Source organism: Leptodactylus fuscus, chromosome 2 (assembly GCF_031893055.1).
Source record: "Leptodactylus fuscus isolate aLepFus1 chromosome 2, aLepFus1.hap2, whole genome shotgun sequence".
Lineage (NCBI taxonomy): Eukaryota > Metazoa > Chordata > Amphibia > Anura > Leptodactylidae > Leptodactylus > Leptodactylus fuscus.
Window position 1 is genome coordinate 120,652,044 of NC_134266.1, and position 20,277 is coordinate 120,672,320.

Below are 20,277 nucleotides of genomic sequence, written 5' to 3' on the forward strand. Positions count from 1 at the left end.
TGTGTGTGCTTAGCTCAACTACTCCACCGGCGTAGTTGAGCTAAGCACACACATTCAGCTCTACTTCATCAGGCTAATAGAATGCATTGGCCAGCGCTGATTGGTCGAATTCTGTACTCTGGCCAATCAGCGCTGGCTCTGCTGGAGGAGGCAGAGTCTAAGATCGCTCCACACCAGTCTCCATTCAGGTCCGACCTTAGACTCCGCCTCCTCTGGCAGAGCCAGCGCTGATTGGCCGAAGGCTGACCAATGCATTCCTATGGGAATGCAGAGACTTAGCAGTGTTGAGCCAGTTCTGCTCAACTACACCGTGTGCCGGTCAGCCCATCAGATGTAGCAGAGCCGAGGGTGCACTAGAATCCTTATTCACACTCGGCTCTGCTACATCAGATGTAGCAGAGCCGAGTGTGCATAAGGGTTCTAGTGCACCCTCGGCTCTGCTACATCTGATGTAGCAGAGCCTAGTGTGCATAAGGGTTCTAGTGCACCCTCGGCTCTGCTACATCAAATGTAGCAGAGCCGAGTGTGCATAAGGGTTCTAGTGCACCCTCGGCTCCGCTACATCAGATGTAGCAGAGCCGAGTGTGCATAAGGGTTCTAGTGCACCCTCGGCTCTGCTACATCTGATGTAGCAGAGCCAAGTGTGCATAAGGGTTCTAGTGCACCCTCGGCTCTGCTACATATGATGGGCTGACCGGCACACGGTGTAGTTGAGCAGAACTGGCTCAACACTGCTAAGTCTCTGCATTCCCATAGGAATGCATTGGCCAGCCTTCGGCCAATCAGCGCTGGCTCTGCCGGAGGAGGCGGAGTCTAAGGTCGGACCTGAATGGAGACTGGTGTGGAGCGATCTTAGACTCCGCCTCCTCCAGCAGAGCCAGCGCTGATTGGTCGAATTCCGTACTCTGGCCAATCAGCGCTGGCCAATGCATTCTATTAGCCCGATGAAGTAGAGCTGAATGTGTGTTCTTAGCTCAACTACGCCGGTGGAGTAGTTGAGCTAAGCACACACATTCAGCTTTGCTTCATCAGGCTAATAGAATGCATTGGCCAATCAGCGCTGGCCAATGCATTCTATTAGCATGAGCTGAGTGTGCACAGGGGTTCCAGTGCACCCTCTGCTCTGCTACATCTGATGTAGCAGAGCCGAGTGTGCATAAGGGTTCTAGTGCACCCTCGGCTCTGCTACATCTGATGGGCTGACCGGCACACGGTGTAGTTAAGCAGAACTGGCTCAACACTGCAGTTCTAAAATGGAGGTCACCTGATTTCGGCAGCCAATGACTTTTTCCGATTTTTTTCAATGCCTCCGGTGTCGTAGTTCCTGTCCCACCTCCCCTGCGCTGTTATTGGTGCAAAAAAAGCGCCAGGGAAGGTGGGAGGGAAATCAAATTTTTTTGGAGTTTGCCACGTGATGTTCGAATCGAACACATCGAACAGCCTGATATCCGATCGAACATGTGTTCGATAGAACACTGTTCGCTCATCTCTATTACTGGCCCATTAAATAAAAAATAAATCACAGCGACCCTCAGGTCAGACTAGTCTCAATAGAAATATTCCTTTGACAGGCCTGGAAGCCTTCAGTAGACTCCATGCTGTCATAGGAACTGGTCGGCTCCCGTGAACTTGCTGCGTGGGAGCCAGTCTGCAACTGGAAAGGTATGGGGCCAGTGTGGTGGCTTTTTTAATGTAATTTTTTTTTTTTTTTTTTTTTTTTTTTTTTTTAATTAGGTCTACTGGTTAAGTGAATTAAAAAAAAAAAAAAAAAAAAAAAAAAAAAAGGAAGGTGTTGCTATCTTGCCTGCTAAAGTGCTACACTCTACCCATTATTTCTTTGGGTATGTAGTATTGATATACCAGAAATGCAGTAGGTTATATATTACTTTTACACTCTTCATATAATATTAGCTCGAAAGTACAGCCTAATTTTGTGGTAAAATTATGGATGGGGTTTTCTCAGCCAGGCACGGTAGCAGAAATCCAGAAGGATACATGTTGCTTTAGCAGAACATAGTCTGCTAGGGCTCTTTAAGTTACTTGGGCTGGATTTTCTGGACTGGAGGACAGGTTGGTTGCTGTAGTGTTCCAGTCCGCACCCTTAGTCCACTACGGGTTTTTTTCCTAGTCCCAGGTGTTCTCTGGTGAGGTGTCCTGATAGTCTTTTTCGGGCTTCCTTCCTCAGTAATGACCGACATGTTTGCAGCCTGATGGAGAAAATACCCCTGTTGTGGTTATGGTTAGCTTTCTACTGTTTGGTGCCAGCTGTTAGGCTTGCACTAGGTTAGTGAGGCAACCTGCTGTTTAGTTAGAGCCGGACAGGCTTAGGTTTTGTGTAGTCTGCTTGCATTTATTGTGCTGAAGCATCTGAATAAAGCACCTGTAGAGTTTGAAACCCACTAACAGTGTCATTGCCGACCCCCAGCGTGTGAGTTGATCCCTACAATGTGTATAAATCAAACAGTTTCTCACTGTATTTTAGCTGTACAGTGGATTTTAGCATAGGAATTTATCCCTTTGTGTATGCTATGCCTTGACGACTTATAGCTTCCTTGTTATGGGGTTGACAAACTAGTATCCCATTCTTCCTTGAGCTGTAGGATGCTATAGCTGATATTTTATCCTTGTCCAGATCTTACCCCAGCTCAGGATTGAATGTTATGTTTAAACTGATTGAAGTGATGGGAGATTGTTGTTTTGTTTTTTTTCTTTTTGTTTTTTTCTTTTCCCTTTCTAAATTCAGGCCTGAAGCCTATGGGAAAGTAGAGAAAAGTCATATATTTTAGAAGTTATGGTCCTGGTTGTAAGCAGACATAAATTAATAGGTTTATGCATACAAATTAACATAGCATCTCATTATTCAGAGCTGGGTCATGCTTTCTCATTGACTGAATATGTAAGATGGAGCCAAATATATCATATGATCCACAAACCAAGGCATTTTAGGGATTATTATACAACAGTTTAACTGACAGCGCATACAATAATAGTATTCTTATGAGTGGACAATCCAATATGTTTATTCAAATGCATCGAAACCGCATTCCTTCAGAGTATTGGAACTCTAAACAATATAATTTAACTGTAATACCTTGTATTCTGCCTATAGGTACATTTTAGTACCATGTGGACTAGTATTCTATTCCCTTCCCTACGTGTTTCATCGCTACCATGCTGTGCTTCGTCTAGAAATTTTTACATTTTACAATTGTGTTTTGGCAGAGTGAACAGATAATTTACATGGAGGTAGCCACTGGCTAGTGACTCTACCTGCACCCATTATTACATTTGTTTACTTACCCCCGGTTCACTATGACTGACTGCTTCTAGTCTCCATAAACACTTAGAATACTTCTATGATGTCTCATGGCTACACTCCTAGTGGGTGGATGATAGAGCAGAGGGACGGCTCTGTTTAGCCATGCTGCTCACTAAGATTTGTCCCAACCACTGTTGTGGTCATATAATGTCCATTGGGCTATATAATGTTGCGCACTGCGGTCTAGGCTGACTCTAAGGTGAGGAGGTAGTGTCACTAGCTCATTATTTTTTATTTCTACACACTTTTAGTATGAACAACCTACCTTCAAAACCAATCTATAATGGTCTCAGTGAGACATCTGCTAGTCTACAACCCTTTATGAAATCATTTAATGTAAAGATACAAAAAGCACCAAACCCATTGCCACACTCCAGCGGCAACCCATAGGGAAACTTTTCAATGTTTGATTTTCTACGAACTTCAAAAAACTTTGCCTTCATGCTCCACCTTAGTGTTTCCTCCCTTCTGACATAGAGCAGCAGCAGCATTTTTCACAGAGGGTCCTATGCCGAGTAAATATGCATGAAGTGCCGACCTCTGCACAGCTGTTCCCTATTGTAGTACAAAAGCAACATGTACACGTGATGTGATATTGGTTATGATATATCACCTCTTTATATGAAGAAAGTAATTCAACTAAATGATCTACTAGCCTACCATCCGATAGAGACTTCAGGCTAAGAATAGGTTCTTTGACTGATGGGAAGTTTTTATAAGTGTCTCAAGACACCCCCCCCGCCCACACACACACACACACACACACACCCCCAATAATACTCATGCACAAACAGACTTGTGTGTGAGGCCCAATTTGGAATGATTGTGGTTACAGGGGGTGGGACCTGGTTTGGAGGGGTACGGGGCCCGCGGCCAGTTGGAAATGGCTGGCCCTGGACCACCATGAGCGTGGTCAGGGAAAACCTGGTTCCCTGACCGTTATATGTATTATTAATGGAAAGGGGACCCAGCCAGCCCAGGGGAAGTGACGAAAAAAATAAATATTCACCTGTCCTGTACTCAGCTTCCTCTTCAGCGTTATTCCAGAAGGAGATTGAGGTCAGACTTCACTGCTGGGGCCTGTGAAGTCTGACCGCTGAGGTCCAGTCACAGGCCCCAGCAGTGACATCTGGGTTGTAGGATCTGAATAACTGGCAAAAGAGGTGCAAGGAAAATGGGAGAGACACATTGACGGACTGAGGATGCCTTGGAGAGGTAAGGTAAGTAAAAGTGTTTATTTTTAATCTCTTCTCCTGGGCCTCTACATATACTGTGGTGTCTGAGACGACCCCAGAGTATAATAATTGCATCGGTTCTGGGGTGGGTTTTTGGGAGCATATAATGCCGTGTGGGGGCCACTGTCCCAGTAATGTTTACATGCCGGGTGCTATGCTGCTCACTCGCCATATTCTTGATAACTGCGGTTGTGGGTACTAAAGCTGTATCTCTTTCAAGTATCTGAGATATCACTGCTGCACCTGTAACTGTTACTATTAAGAGTTCGCTCTAGGGAGGGACAAAAGTTTGCACCAGGGCCCACAAGACCTTAGTTAAGGCCTAAAGTTTAGGATTTGAATCTTAATGTTAAACTCCACTTAGTAAAAATAAATTATTACACTATGAGAGTAATAATCTACACCACTGAGCGTCATGGCCAATGGGCAGTGAACAGCTAATGATCGCTTCCGTGCTCCCCCATCAGCAACCTTTTTGGGTCCAAGACAACTAAAAACTGTTGACTATATGTAACCCTGCAAGAACTGAACAGCCACTTGCCGAATTTCGCTATACACCATCCAAAAGACTGGTTTCGGAGTGTATATAATAAGTGTTAGGACATGGGGTTCTTGAATCCATGAGTGTGGCGAAACACTGTGTGGTCTCGGTACTGAAACTTCAGGTACATGTATCGCTTTTCCTGTGAATAAGTGACTTGTCTATTGTGGGAGATTTCTTTTACTAGACAATGCTTAAGTCACACAACTAAAATTGCTAATGTGCTGTGAGAAACTACTAGTCATTTTATACTAAATTTGTGTGTTTTGTTTTTTTTTCTTCTTCCTCTCATAGCCCAACCTGGGTTTGTTCCACCATTACAGCAAGTGTTCCAAGCTCCACGTCGTCCTGGGATTGGTACTGTTGGGAAACCAATAAAACTTCTTGCCAACTATTTTGAGGTGGACATTCCCAAGATTGATGTCTACCACTATGAAGTGGACATTAAGCCAGACAAATGTCCCAGGCGTGTCAACAGGTGAATTCTAGACTCTGTTTAAAAAAATAAATATATATATAATTCTGCAGTAGATTTAAAGTATAACTAAAGACTTTTTAACAATGTTTTATTTTATGACAACTTTTTTGTTATTAATAACGTTTGTAATTTGGTTCCTTTTTGTGAAATCCTGCATCTCATTCTTTAACTTTCTTCACTACTGAAAACGGTCTATTTTCCGAAGGGGTCATTAGTTGAAAATCGTGCAGCAGCTCCCAATCCCAGCTTTGTTTTCAACTGATATCTCTGGAGATAATAGTACAGAAACCTTAGGCTGGGTTCACACTACCATTGTTCATGTCCATTGCCATTACAAAGTAAACAAACATGATGGACGCTACGTTGTTTACATTAATGTCTATGGGAACGGTTCTCTGCCGCAGTTAATGTCCGTAGCTGAGGATATGTTCTAGGTTTGCTATTTAGTATTTGATCCTCACGTTCTCTCCCCATCAGTTAGTGCAGTATCTGACAATTCAGCCACTGGACGATAAATGTGTTGTGCCCTCCATCTTCACTTACATCTAGTTTTCTATTGCACAAATATGTTGGTTTTCCACATTTTTTGGTTCTCTGTGAAACATTATTGTATAATTCATCCTTCTTATCTCACCCACATCTCTTCAATTTTATACTTCCAGGGAAGTTGTTGAATACATGGTCCAACATTTCAAGCCACAGATATTTGGAGACCGGAAACCAGTATATGATGGAAAGAAGAACATTTATACAGTCACAGCATTGCCTATTGGTCATGAAAGGGTAAAACATTACATGTAGCTGTGGGAACTGTAGTTATCATGAAACATGGTGTATCATCATGTAGATATATATATATATATATATATATATATATATATATATATATATATATATATATATATATATATATATTTGTTTTTACAGGTTGATTTTGAGGTAACCATACCTGGTGAGGGGAAGGATAGGATATTTAAAGTATCTATAAAATGGATGGCAGTGGTGAGCTGGCGGATGCTTCATGAAGCCCTGGGGAGTGGACGAATTCAGCTTCCTCTGGAATCAGTGCAAGCACTAGATGTAGCGATGAGGCATTTAGCCTCAATGAGGTAGGAGACTTGACTAATTTCTATGCCTTTTGACTCTTTAGAATGTTTTGCTGCAGCTTTTGGAATGCATTTGGTGACTTCTTTGTAGGTATACCCCAGTAGGCCGCTCCTTCTTCTCACCTCCTGAAGGCTACTATCACCCTCTCGGAGGGGGACGTGAGGTCTGGTTTGGGTTCCATCAATCTGTACGTCCAGCCATGTGGAACATGATGCTTAACATTGATGGTGAGAGGAAATCCTCTATCTTTTGTATTCAAAAAGATACTTTCTTTTTTAAAAAAAAATATTAACATACCCAAAATATAGTGAAAATAAATGTATATTGTGATCCCTATATGAGGCTCTCAATCTACATTAAAAAGAAAAAAAAGATGTGAATGGAGCATCTTTTGCAGAAGCACACTGGTGGTTCGTTCACTTGGAGTATGCAGGGAGACTTTCAAGCCCCCATTCTCCTGCCTCCTGGGGAGTCCTATGGGCAGGGATTAAGTGTCTGTATTGGCAAAACTCTTTTAGGCTGTGGCCCCACATTGAACATAGCTTTTTTTTATTTTTAGAAAGAGTAGCTGCAAAAGGAATGGAAAATTATATAGAAACACACTTCTACCTTCTGCTCAATCCACTGCTGGCTATAGCTAAAAAAACCCTGCATTTCTGCAATTTGGGCCTTAACCTTAATAGCTAATCACTATTTCTAGTTAATCATTATTTAGCTTATTGATAAAACATTATCTATCTTGTGTTTTATATTTTGCGTGAGGCAATAGTCATTATAAATGACGTTTCCTTTGTTCTTCTATGCAGTACCTTTACGGTGATACCATGTTTATTGTGCAAAAGTAGTACAATATAAAACCTATATAAAGTCACATTTGCCAGAAATAATTTTAATTTAGTGGCCATATTCTGAGAGCCATAATATTTATTTTTCCACCATCAGAGCTGTGTGAAGGCTTATTTTTTGTTGGAATATCTGTAATTTATGTTGGTACCTTTTGGGGTTATTTGTGACTTTTTGATCAGTGTTGAGTTGAGCACTAAATACAATGGCTACTATAGTATATTATGAAGCTTCTGCATCACATTGTATTGCAGAAACTAAATTGAAAGTAAAAGCAGTTTTAGAATGCTGCCCCTCGCAGTGTTATAGAGATTACAGATGAGGTTTGTGCATGGGTCTTAGGAAAGCTTACCGATACACATGACAACTCATCAGTACAATGTGATTGCATCATAGGGGTACCAATGAGAGGCAGGGAATGCTAAGACACCACTTAGATGTCACCATTATTATTTATGGTTAAATTAACTGTGTTTCCATGATGTAATAGTGCATCAGTTTTCCCAAACTGTTTCTTGCCATGGACTTAACAGTACATCACAGGATGGGAACCTGTTTAGAACTTGTACATTTATGGAATCTGCTTATTATTTGGCCTCTGTTTCTCCTCAGTGTCTGCTACTGCTTTCTACAAGGCTCAACCAGTCATAGAATTCATGTGTGAGGTTTTGGATATTCGAAACATTGACGAACAGCCCAAGCCACTTACAGATTCACAAAGGGTGCGATTTACTAAGGAGATCAAAGGTAAGGCATAACAGATAGGGAAGACACAACTAACATGCTTACATAATACAAGACTGTCTTCCCCAAAAAGAAAATGTTAATCAATTTCCTTTACTTTACCTTTTGCATCTTTGTGTTGGTTAATTTTGATGGCAACATGTGTTTCTTCCCGCTGGTTTACTGTATTTACCATTTTATTTTTTAACATCTTTTACCCATATGCAAACTATTGGGGAAAAAAAGTTTATGCAGAATAATTACTTGCAGATTAATCTTTGTGTTTTCTGAGAAAGATGTGTAATACTCCTTTGATGCCTGTGCACAGGTTTAAAAGTTGAAGTCACACACTGTGGACAGATGAAAAGAAAATATAGAGTATGTAATGTCACCCGTAGGCCTGCTAGCCACCAAACGTAAGTAAATATAGAGTTGCTTGTATGTGTCTTGTGCTAAGAAACAGACAGGTATAAGTTCTGTACCTCATCTTTTGTTATAGGTTCCCACTGCAGCTGGAGAGCGGTCAGACTGTTGAGTGCACAGTAGCCCAATACTTTAAGCAGAAATACAACTTACAGCTAAAATACCCTCATCTTCCCTGCCTACAAGTGGGGCAAGAGCAAAAGCACACTTATCTACCTCTGGAGGTGAGTGCTGAGAGTCTTATTAAGCTGTGGAACGGTTGTAAGAAAACGCCTGGTACTACTGTCATTTGAGGAACACCCCTGGCAGAAGAATGTTTCTTTAAACAGCTCTGGCTTGTTAGACAGGTACATGGTGTATATTGTAGTGAAGGTAATCTCCTTACCAGTGGTTGTACACCATTTGTTCTGATCCTCAGCTGTGTCATGTGACAGGAAGTCAGTTTCTCTATTCATTCATGTGAGACATACCTCGAAGCTGTCATCAGAATGAACAGGGAAACTGAGCTCCTCTCCACACACAAGATGTGGTGTCATGTGGAGTGTCGAAATGTCCATCATATTACACAGCAGAGGATCAGAACAAAGTGGATAATTCACAAGTACAGCCACCGGTAAGATTACTTTGACTATAATTTGCAACATGTACCAGGCCAGCGAACAAATTCTTTTCTAAAAGTACTACACAGTTTGCAGCAACTAACATAATCCATATGAATCTTTCTTTTGGTTTAATGCCCAGGCTAGTTTCATATTTTGTATCTTAGTTTGTTTGGCATGGTTTAATACAATAGTATACCTAAAATGTAATATTTAATGGCTATACATTAAAGCTGGTATGCTATTATGCATGCCAAGATGACAGTAGACACAGTAAAATCATATAGGTATTCTGTGATTAATAATCAAGCAAAAAGGTGCATACTCTGAGAACTTGTCAGGTGCATTTGGGAGACTAAAGTACCAACTGGTCCTGGTGTATTGGTTTCCCAAATATCCCTATACTGTATTGGTTTGTGCTTCCTGGGCTTTGAGTTCCCTCTGCATCTGCACTTTGGGAGCACCAGAGATGAGTGCAGCGAGACCATCAGACTCCTTTCTTTGTGAGCACAAAGGTGTGGTGTGTTTCTTAAAAAAACTTCCCCCGTGCAGGTGGATTGTGTGTTAGACTATAGCAGCAGTTTGTTACCTAGCTATTAGATTAATTAAAACACGTTTTATTCCAGGTCTGTAACATTGTGGCAGGCCAGAGATGTATCAAGAAGCTGACTGATAACCAGACCTCTACTATGATCAAAGCAACTGCCAGGTCTGCTCCAGACAGACAAGAAGAGATCAGCCGTTTGGTAAGTGAAACTCCTTTTGAGAGTTTTTTTATGTTTGTTTTTTTTTTATTTTATTTACTTATCCCTCATTTAGGAACCATAAAATGTATTTCTATTTTTGATTGCAATAAATAATTATACCTATAAAATAGTCATTGTTTTAGAACAAGTGTATCATATACTTCAATGGTTGTGACAAAAGAAGTAGAGGATTTAGAGCTCTTTATCAGAATACAGGAGCTCAAAACTATTTATAAAAATATTATGTGATAAATACTGAAATATGAACATAAAAATGAAATGAACTAAAGTTGAAAAATGTGTAGTGGCTTGCTGCAGTCTTTTTCATAGCTGCATAAGCTTCCATATATTGTGTCCTACCAGTTTTTCCAGCTGTAGCGTATCTTACATTTCTCTCTGAAGCGGGGGACACTACTACTTTAACATGTAGGTAACTGTAAAACCGCAAACCTAAGTGACCATAATATAGGATCACTGGTTTCCAAGTATAGGTAATGATGCAGCTTAAAAAAAAAAAAAAAAAAATCCTTAACCCCCAAAAAATAACGGAACACAATCAGGAAAGCTGCCTGCTGTCCGTGACTAACATCCCATCAGCACTAACACAAGTCGCTAGGCAGGTGTAAATACACTCACTCTGAGCTGTGAGCGGCTTCAAACTCCTCTATGTACTGCAAGGGAAAGCTTTATGGAAACCTGCAAAAGTAGGACCGGCCACCCTTCCCAGCTCCACTCACTGTGTTCCTGCTTTGAGCTTGCTGATTTCTAAAGACAGAAAATCTCTAGTAACAGGGAATGAAGAGCAAATTGGCAAGAAGGGGAAACTCCTACTGGTAGGGACTTTAGAGAAGTTTTTTTTTTTTTTTTTCTTGCATAAAATCGCACCAATTTTAAATTAAACACACTACGCTTTAGTCCAGTATCACATACTCTTAAATGAGACTGCACAGTCTGAAAAGTTAGTGACCATTTAAATGGTTACAAAGCATTCAGCAGACTTTGCATAAATCATTACTACATGTGACTATATTAACGTCTCCACTCATCAGATTCCTTTACTCCAATGTTTCGCCTGCTAAACTCTTCACTCACTTGAAATCTCGGCTCAAACTCTATTGGTTTGAGACTGTAAGAATTAAATTGCATGTGCCCATAGAGATCTATGTAGAGGGGAACAAGAAAGATACAGACACAGATATGAATCTGCAGCTAAAAGTAAGTTTTCTGTATCGCCCAAAGTTATGTAAGATCCATGTACGAAGTTCCGTAACAGTTTAATTCATGTTTTGTGCCTATATTTATAACTATATTTTCTTACCAGTGTTTATTTCTACTTTATAGATGAAGAATGCAAGTTACAATTTGGATCCATACATCCAGGAATTTGGAATCAAAGTTAAAGATGATATGACAGAGGTTACAGGAAGGGTTCTTCCAGCACCCATTTTGCAGTATGGCGGAAGAGTAAGTCAAGAATTTCCTTGCAACTGGTTTACATAATTGACAAATAACATTCATTGTAGTTTTCATAAACTGTTAGCTTTTTCCAGATGTGCAGATTTAAATTACATGCTTTTAAGCTGAAGACAGTTTCTTACATGAACCTTTAACATTATTAACCCCTTGGCAACAGGTGCCATAATAGTACAGTGCAGCTGCCAAGGGGTTTGTGCAAAACTATTATTATATGAACATGACACCTGCTCAGTTTCTGATAAGGCACCATGGAGAGTGGGTGTCAGCTAAAAAAAGACTAAATCATTCCTTATATGGTGCCTCACATCATCGCCTGAATTTTTTTGCTGTTTTCTCTTGTCTTAATAAGAAAGCATGAAAAATAAATTAGAAAATCAATAGATTTTTCTCTATGGCAGCAGCAATAGTTTTTCCCCAAGTAACTGATATTGAAATGAGTATGAACAGTAGTACCACTAGTACCATGTGCAGTAGCATTCACACAGTAATACCAGATAACTGTACCTCCAAAACTTTCACAGTAACAGCATTAAAACCCAGTACAGCTCCACAGTGAGTGCGACAGGACAAGTGTTTAGTTATACTTTGGTTGTTCCCCTCTTTTCTGTATCCCTGCAATGTTATGCATGTTTACCTTTCAGAAGCTTTGGAAAGCTGAGTAACAACCAATGGATAGGTATTCTAAATACCAGATCTCGTTATTGCCCTAACACTATATCTACTAACTATTATGGCATACCATGCAGATTTACTTTTCAAGGTCTTGGGAAAGCTGAGCAGCATACCAGATAATGCTATAATATCGACTACTGAATAATAAATTAAACCATACATTATAATTAGAGATGAGCGAACACTATTCGAAACAGCCGTTTCGAATAGCACGCTCCCATAGAAATGAATCCATTCATTTCTATGGGAGCGTGCTATTCGAAACAGCTGTTTCGAACAGTGTTCGCTCATCTCTAATTATAATATCTCCTGATCCAGAGCTTGGCAGATTAGTCTTTCAGGAATACTGAATTCTACATTTATCTCCCCAAATCTACTTCTATGTGCTATAATCTCACCTTAATTTGTAGGGTTTCCCTTTCAGGGTTCTGGGAAACCTGGGTAGCATAACATGTGGAACTGTAATAGGGATTACTGTATGCTAGATCTAAATAAATCCCAGACCTTTCTCCAAAATTGTGCCACACTTATGAAGTGTAACTGGAACCGCTGATCTAAATATATTTAATACTCAGCCGTTCATAACTGTGGGTCGCAACCCCCTGAACCTCGCAAATATTCATTAAAATGAAACGTGAGGCTTGGCCATCTCAGCTGATGAAGCTGAGTTTGAGGCTTCTGGCATTATACACTTGAGGCACTGGAGAGCAGATTATACTGTGTGGGGTCACTGTGGTGCATTATACTTTTGGGGCGCCATATACTATGTTGGACCACTGTGGAACATTTTGTCCTACGGTAGGCACTGTGAAGCAGGATACTGTGTGATGGCCACAAGATAGGAAACTGTGAGATACATTTGACCGGAGGTGAACCCACAGATTTTGCCAACATGGGCCCCCAAAATTCGCAATGGCAGCGTACTAAAAAGCAGTATGTAAATTGCCTCAGTGGTTTTTGAATAAGTCATTTTTTATTCAAATGCTAATTATACTCGGTGCACGATCATGCACTCTTCTTTGCTATTGTTTCCTATGGGTGTAGACAGCACAGGCTGCCGCTGATGACTTCCTGCTTGCACACACAGATAGGAGAGAATAGTAGAGAGGAGGCTGCTGGGAACTTCCTGTGCTGGCTGGAAGCTAATGGCATTATACACTTGAGGCACTGGAGAGCAGATTATACTGTGTGGGGTCACTGTGGTGCATTATACTTTTTATGTGAATAAAAACGGACTTATTCAAAAACTACTGAGGCAATTTACATACTAGAGGTAGGTGTGGAATAGCCTTTCTAAAGGTGATTAATGATTTCTAAGATGTGATTAGTTAAAAATGACTTTTTCCCAATGATAGAGCCCCTTTAAAGGAATTCTATCATTAGAATCCCTAGTTCTACAATGACCACGTTGGAATGGCCTTTAGAGAGGCTATTCTTCTCCTACCTTTCTTTTTCTGATCCACGTCGCTGTTCCTGAAAATCTTCTTTTTTTATTCCGTATGCAACTGAGTCTTCAGAAAACACAGGGAGAGCCTTGGAGCAAAGGTAGCTGGCAGGTCACTATTATGAATGTAACACCTTTCTCTCCATGAAAATTCAGGCCTCCGTTGCCAAGTTATTAATTTATTTCACAATATGCAAAAGCATAATCTAGAGCACCAAGAATGGTTCCTTTGTTCTAAACTACTATTACGCTCTAACACGCCAGTACCAACATAGGGCTGTCTGAGATTTCAGAATAACTCACTGACACTGTCCTTTAAAGATGGGAGAGAGAATGGAGGACATGCAATAGCAATGTGAGACTGCTGAAATTTGGAGCAATTGAGCCACCCTTTATGTTCCACATTGTTTCTTTGCATATTATGAAATAAATGAATATCTTCACAACAGAGGCACATATTTTCATGTGGAAAACGGTGTTACAGTCAAGCGAGCCTGACCCATATAACCCTATGTTTAGAATTTTGTATATTTTCCATTCAATAAAAGAATTTAAAAAAACCCTCAACTTTCTTTAATGTATATTTTGTTTTCCTAGAACAGAGCGATTGCAACGCCAAACCAAGGCGTGTGGGATATGAGAGGAAAGCAGTTCTATAATGGCATTGAAATTAAAGTTTGGGCTATCGCCTGCTTTGCTCCTCAGAAGCAGTGCAGAGAGGAAGTGCTAAAGTGAGTTCAATCATGTGGATAAGATTTCTTTGAAGTACATATGGTTCTCCTAAATATTGCCAGAAAGAGGGAAATAAATTGAAATGTTTAAGACTAAAGCCCCACGTTGCGGAAACACAGCTTTTTTTTTTGTTGTTGTTGTGGATTTTGTTACTGTTTTTAGAGTCAAACTCAGGAGTGGATTGAGCAGAAGGTAGAAGTATAAGAACTTCCTATATATTTCCCATTCCTTTTGTAACCATTTTTTGGCTCAAAAAAGAAAAGAAAAAAAAATCTGCAACAAAAAAGTTGTTTCCTCAATATGGGACCTCACCCTAAAGGGGTTTTCCAGGAAATACTACAGAACGGAGGAAAGAAGCTGGGGAAGGTGAAACCTTTAAAAAAACAAAAACTCCTTCTCCTTGTGGGGGACCAGACAGCTGCAGTAGATACCAGAGTGCCAGGGACAGACATGTATGGAATTTTTATTTTTTAAAATATTTCACCTTCCCTGGTCTCCTCTCCAATTCTGTATTTGCTGGTAAACTTTATTTAAGGATGCAATCTATTTTGACCCCTCTTGTTTTTTTTTTCCCTATTGAGTTAGCTTTGTCACTGTTCTCCAATTTTTGGGGTCTTTTTTTTTTTCTCTCTGCTGTACCTGCCAAGCAGTATAAATGACTCGTTAATTTTAATTTGCAAGTCACTACAAATATGGAGATACTAAATGGTATAGTGTGTGTGTTTGGCTTTTTTGTGTGTGTGTGTGTGTGTGTGTGTGTGTGTGTGTGTGTGTGTGTGTTAACCAATCTAAACATCCAGAATTAGAATTATCTGAACAAGCACGTTTTAGTTCTTTATTGCTGCTTGTTACAAGTCATTGATGCTATATGCTTACATAATGGGCAGTTGGTTTTATTGATGCATTACAACTTTTTAAGTCTTATTGGATATCAATTTAAAATTGTGATATGTTAGGGGTTTTTTTGGTTTACAGGAATTTCACCGACCAACTGAGGAAAATATCAAAGGATGCTGGGATGCCCATTCAGGGTCAGCCATGCTTCTGTAAATATGCGCAGGGTGCGGATAGTGTGGAGCCAATGTTCAGGCACCTCAAAAACACATATTCTGGTCTCCAGCTGATAATCGTCATACTGCCAGGAAAAACTCCAGTATATGGTGAGAATGAGTGGTGGTTTGTCCCATAAATGACAATATTGTAACAGTAATGGCAGTAATGGTGTTTAATTAGAGAAGGACATGAACATCGTTCTCCCTGTGTGTGTTTAAAAAAAAAAAAAAAAAAGGGTCAATTTTATATATATTTTTTGTTTGGAGTATTAGGTTATTTTTGCGTGTGCCTGAAAGCTCAAAGGCTTCTTAATGGGGACATTTTTATTTTTTTTATTGTGCGAATGGTTACTCTCAGAAAATACTCCACTAATTTAATAATAATGTAGTTGGTTGGCATGTCTGCATAAAGTACATTCTCTTTCGATTCTTTTTATTTCTATAGCTTAGTAACTCTTTTATTTCCAGCTGAAGTGAAGCGGGTTGGAGACACTCTTCTTGGCATGGCCACCCAATGTGTCCAGGTGAAAAATGTTGTGAAGACCTCTCCACAGACCCTAAGCAATTTGTGCCTAAAAATCAATGTCAAACTAGGAGGAATCAACAACATATTAGTGCCTCATCAGCGGTATGTATTGTCTTTATTAATCGTCTCATATTGGGTCTGTAGTGTGAAAAAGCTATAAAAGAAAATTCCCTATTTAGGGGCAAATTGTTTCCTGGGCACCTTGTCTGTCTCCTAATATCCAAAGCTCCAGATGTATTAAACAGTCTACTGTATAAGAAAAACTGTCTTGGTTGCCAATATAACCAATTACAATGTGGCATGGAAGCAGAATACAAAATAAAAGATGTGATGTGATTGGTTGGACAACTAACTAAGACACTTTTTACTCTTACGCAGTTATAATAAATTTACTCCACCATCTTCAAAACATTATTATAAAAGTCCATACATATTTATTTTTTTTAACACGATTGGATACATTTTTAGTTGAAGATCTTTTTGGAATTAATACCAAAAACAGTCGCTGAACGCGCTCACTCAGAAAGAACAAGTGACTTGATATAAGGTAAGTATTTATTCAGAAAATGACGCGTTTCGGGGTATCGGAACTATACAATTATTCCACCCCTTCTTCAGATCTAAAAATATATATATAGGGGTGGAATAATTGTATAGTTCCGATACCCCGAAACGCGTCATTTTCTGAATAAATACTTACCTTATATCAAGTCACTTGTTCTTTCTGAGTGAGCGCGATCAGCGACTGTTTTTGGTATTAATTCCAAAAAGATCTTCTATTATATCCCACCGACGGTGTGTCGGAACAGCTGATACGCTGCCAAGATACTCAGCATACAAATTGGAGTGCATATACTCTTATGACGAAAACATCACCGAATTCTCATAAAGATCTATAAGAAGCGCGGTTCGTCTTGAATATTTTTTCAATTTAGCAATACATTTTTAGTTGTTTTTTTTTTAATTTGCAGTTTTGCAGGATAAAGCACAAAATGCTACAAAAAAAAATTATATATAAGTGACTCATAGTTGTGAGTCACAGGGAGGGGGCACAAAATGATGTGGCAATGGCACTCTTTTTAAATATTTTACGGTTTTGTTTGAACTTTTTTAATTTTTACTTGGCTGTATGCACAGCGATCAATGTCAATCAGGAAGACTAGTCCATTAATAAACTTTTTCTTTTGGAATGCAGCAGCTCCTCACTCCTGCTGCTGCACAATATTGTAGTAGTATATCCCTACAGAATTAAAGAGGACCTGTCATGTCCTCTGGCCACATGTGGTGTTATACACCGCTAGAAAGCTGACTGTGCTGAATTCAGCTTTCCTGTTCTGTGCCCCCGTTGAAGATCTATCGGTGCCATTATCATAGCTCTTCAGTGTCAGAAGGGCGTTTCTGACAGTCAGTCAGGGATGTCCTACCTCACATAGCGTCTATTGCGCAGTACTGTGAGAGGAGGCGTTCCTTACCTAGTAGTAATAGGGAACAGTGGTCTGTATCAATACCAAGCCCTAACTGCACCCCTTAAATTCAGCAGGGGATTATCTAGCAGTAATAGGAACAATGGTCTGTGTTTGATACGTATTTGATACAATTGAAAAACAGAACTTAATATTTAATACAGAAACCTTTGTTTGCAATTAAAAAGGTCATACACTTGCTGTAGTTCCAAACTGAAGAAAATCCAGCAGGCGAAATTCTTAAAATTCCAGCTTTATTAATTCATTTAAAATACTATCACAGGTTCAACCAAGAGACATGCAGTTATTGTGGCATGATAAACGGCTGCGCGCTTCGGGACTGCTACACGTCCCTTCTACTTGCCAAGTAGAAGGGATGTGTTGCAGTCCCGAAGTGCGTGGGGACTATACCTGTTCAAAAAGACGAGCATGTTCATGTTTCCTTTTTTGCCTTTTCGACAGCTCTGCCGTCTTCCAGCAGCCAGTCATTTTCCTTGGAGCAGACGTTACGCACCCACCAGCCGGTGATGGGAAGAAGCCTTCTATCACAGCGGTTAGAAACAACATTAGATATCTTTCTGATGCACAAACTGATATGCTCAAAGAATAAATGAACACTGGTTCCCTTTTTTTACAATACAGGTTGTAGGTAGTATGGACGCTCATCCAAGCAGATACTGTGCAACAGTGAGGGTGCAGCGTCCTCGACAGGAGATCATTGAGGACCTTTCATACATGGTGAGGGAACTCCTCATCCAGTTTTACAAGTCTACACGTTTTAAACCCACTAGGATCATCTTCTATCGAGATGGGGTGCCAGAAGGGCAGCTCCCTCAGGTAAATTCATGGATGTAAAGTGTTTAAACATTATCCCTGTATATCATATAACGTTTAACTTTATTTTTTGCTTTTTCAGATTCTACATTATGAGCTGCTAGCTATCAGGGATGCATGTATCAAACTGGAGAAGGATTACCAGCCCGGTATCACTTACATTGTTGTACAAAAGCGACACCATACACGTCTTTTTTGTGCTGACCGCAGTGAGCGGGTATGTGCTGTTTTGCAATAACTTTTTAATGCTTGCAAAGTCCTTGAGACTTGCTTCTTTCCTGAAATAATGCTCCAGTATTTACAGTTTACAAAGATAATGATCCATTCCTCATCTACTGACAGTAGTACACTTATTGTCAGAATATATATTGAATTGTCCATCTTTATTATTATGATGTGTTTTTTTTTTGTTTTGTTTTGTTTTGTTTTCTTGTATACAGATTGGAAAAAGTGGTAACATTCCGGCAGGGACAACTGTTGACACCAACATCACACATCCATTTGAGTTTGATTTTTATCTGTGCAGTCATGCGGGTATTCAGGTAATATGCTGCCAAAGACCTGTGGAGACAGGTTATTCTCCTCAAATAGAGAAATACTGTATAGATTAAATATTGTAATAATTTTGCTGGCGGAAGTCCTTTGTAATTTGTAAAAGTCTAAATGAGTGTAAATACGTGCAAAGCCAGAATACATTGTATTTTCAAGTTTTGCTAAAGATGTAGGAACATAAAAATAACACATAGAACCATCCAATAGTTGTTTGGAGATATTTAAAGCGTACCTCCAGTTGTAAACAACTGTTCGTGAATGAAAAGAATTTAATATAAGAAACTCTTTCTGTTTTCCTTTTTAAGCTCTTCTGCTACACCTTATCTTCAATATGATGGTTTGTTTGTATAAGATTTGACTGTCCCTGTATTTAGCCTTACAACTAGAACTCTATGGAGAAGGGAGGGGTTTGAGTCATTTATTGCCTCATCCTGTACACTGGTAACCATCTAAAACCTAGCAGTTGTAAAAACACCAAGTAGCAGAGTTTAGAAGCAGCAGTTCTTTGAGTGTCTTTTGTAGCAGCCTCATCCTGCCCCTCCCCTCTTCATAGACTAGAAAGTAACTGCTTGAAACAGTATACCTATTTATTTAATAAGATATATTGCAAACTTTATTTTTACCTATACCATTAATTTCTGAAAACTTACGCTGGGTTCACACTAGCGCCCGGACTCCTTTCTGAGCTTTCCGTCTTCTGCATGCAGAAGACGGAAAGCTGTCAGACCGGGTCCAGCCGTGAGCGCTGGTGAGCGTTTTATGCTCTCCGCCGCGAAACTGTTTTTTTTAAACCGGACACAGAGTACTGCATGTCTGACTCTGTGTCCGTTTAAAAAAAAAAAAAAAAACTTTCGCCGTGGAGAGCCTAAAGCGCTCACGGCCGGACACCTTTCAAACCCATTCAAATGAATGGGTTTGAAAGAGTCCTGCAGCTTTCCGTCTCCTGCTCAGTTTTGTGCAGGAAACAGAAACCTGTATGAATGGAGACCGGGCGCAGATGTGAACGAGCACTTATATGTAACTGGAGGTACGCTTTAAGGAATGTGAAGGATCCCTTAACTGCAGTGGTAGCATCTTAGAAAAGAAAAACAACCTTAAAGCATTTCCAGTTGTGTAGTTGTCTGTATGCTATATTACGATATGTTCACATGGTGGAGCATTCCGCTGATTTTGAGGCAAATTCTGATTCTGCCTCTCATTGCTTTCAATGGTGAAACAAGAAAAAAAGAAGCTTCCTGGTTGATCATGCCATAGATACTTCTGATTTATCTGATCTGATGTCCTCAAATTTCACTTCATTTTCTACTATGTGAACCCAGCCTGCTCCAAAAACAAAACAACTCCAGAATCTTCTTACCGTTCCTTTTCAATGGGATTCTCAGACTGAATCTGCCAGAAGAATAAGGAGGACACTTCTGCCTTAGGCTAGGTTCACATCTGCTTTGATGTGTTCATTTGGAGACCTCATTAGTGTGTGTCCAAAAATGCTGGACGAAAAAGTCCTGCAAATAT

The 20,277-nt window shown here is 39.9% G+C and overlaps 1 protein-coding gene across 1 annotated transcript in view; it reads left to right on the top strand.

Annotated features, from left to right (window-relative positions):
* The window catches only part of LOC142195020 (protein argonaute-1), a 45,812-nt gene that overhangs the window by 22,507 nt on the left and 3,028 nt on the right, over positions 1-20,277 (top strand). Inside the window, exons 2-17 of the mRNA XM_075264515.1 lie at positions 5,390-5,573; positions 6,236-6,356; positions 6,501-6,682; positions 6,771-6,907; positions 8,136-8,270; positions 8,575-8,662; positions 8,746-8,893; positions 9,895-10,014; positions 11,356-11,478; positions 14,204-14,337; positions 15,314-15,498; positions 15,859-16,018; positions 17,842-17,932; positions 18,022-18,216; positions 18,296-18,430; positions 18,654-18,755. Coding sequence (XP_075120616.1) covers positions 5,390-5,573; positions 6,236-6,356; positions 6,501-6,682; positions 6,771-6,907; positions 8,136-8,270; positions 8,575-8,662; positions 8,746-8,893; positions 9,895-10,014; positions 11,356-11,478; positions 14,204-14,337; positions 15,314-15,498; positions 15,859-16,018; positions 17,842-17,932; positions 18,022-18,216; positions 18,296-18,430; positions 18,654-18,755 — 2,240 coding nt within the window. The remainder of the gene's footprint in view (positions 1-5,389; positions 5,574-6,235; positions 6,357-6,500; positions 6,683-6,770; positions 6,908-8,135; positions 8,271-8,574; positions 8,663-8,745; positions 8,894-9,894; positions 10,015-11,355; positions 11,479-14,203; positions 14,338-15,313; positions 15,499-15,858; positions 16,019-17,841; positions 17,933-18,021; positions 18,217-18,295; positions 18,431-18,653; positions 18,756-20,277) is intronic.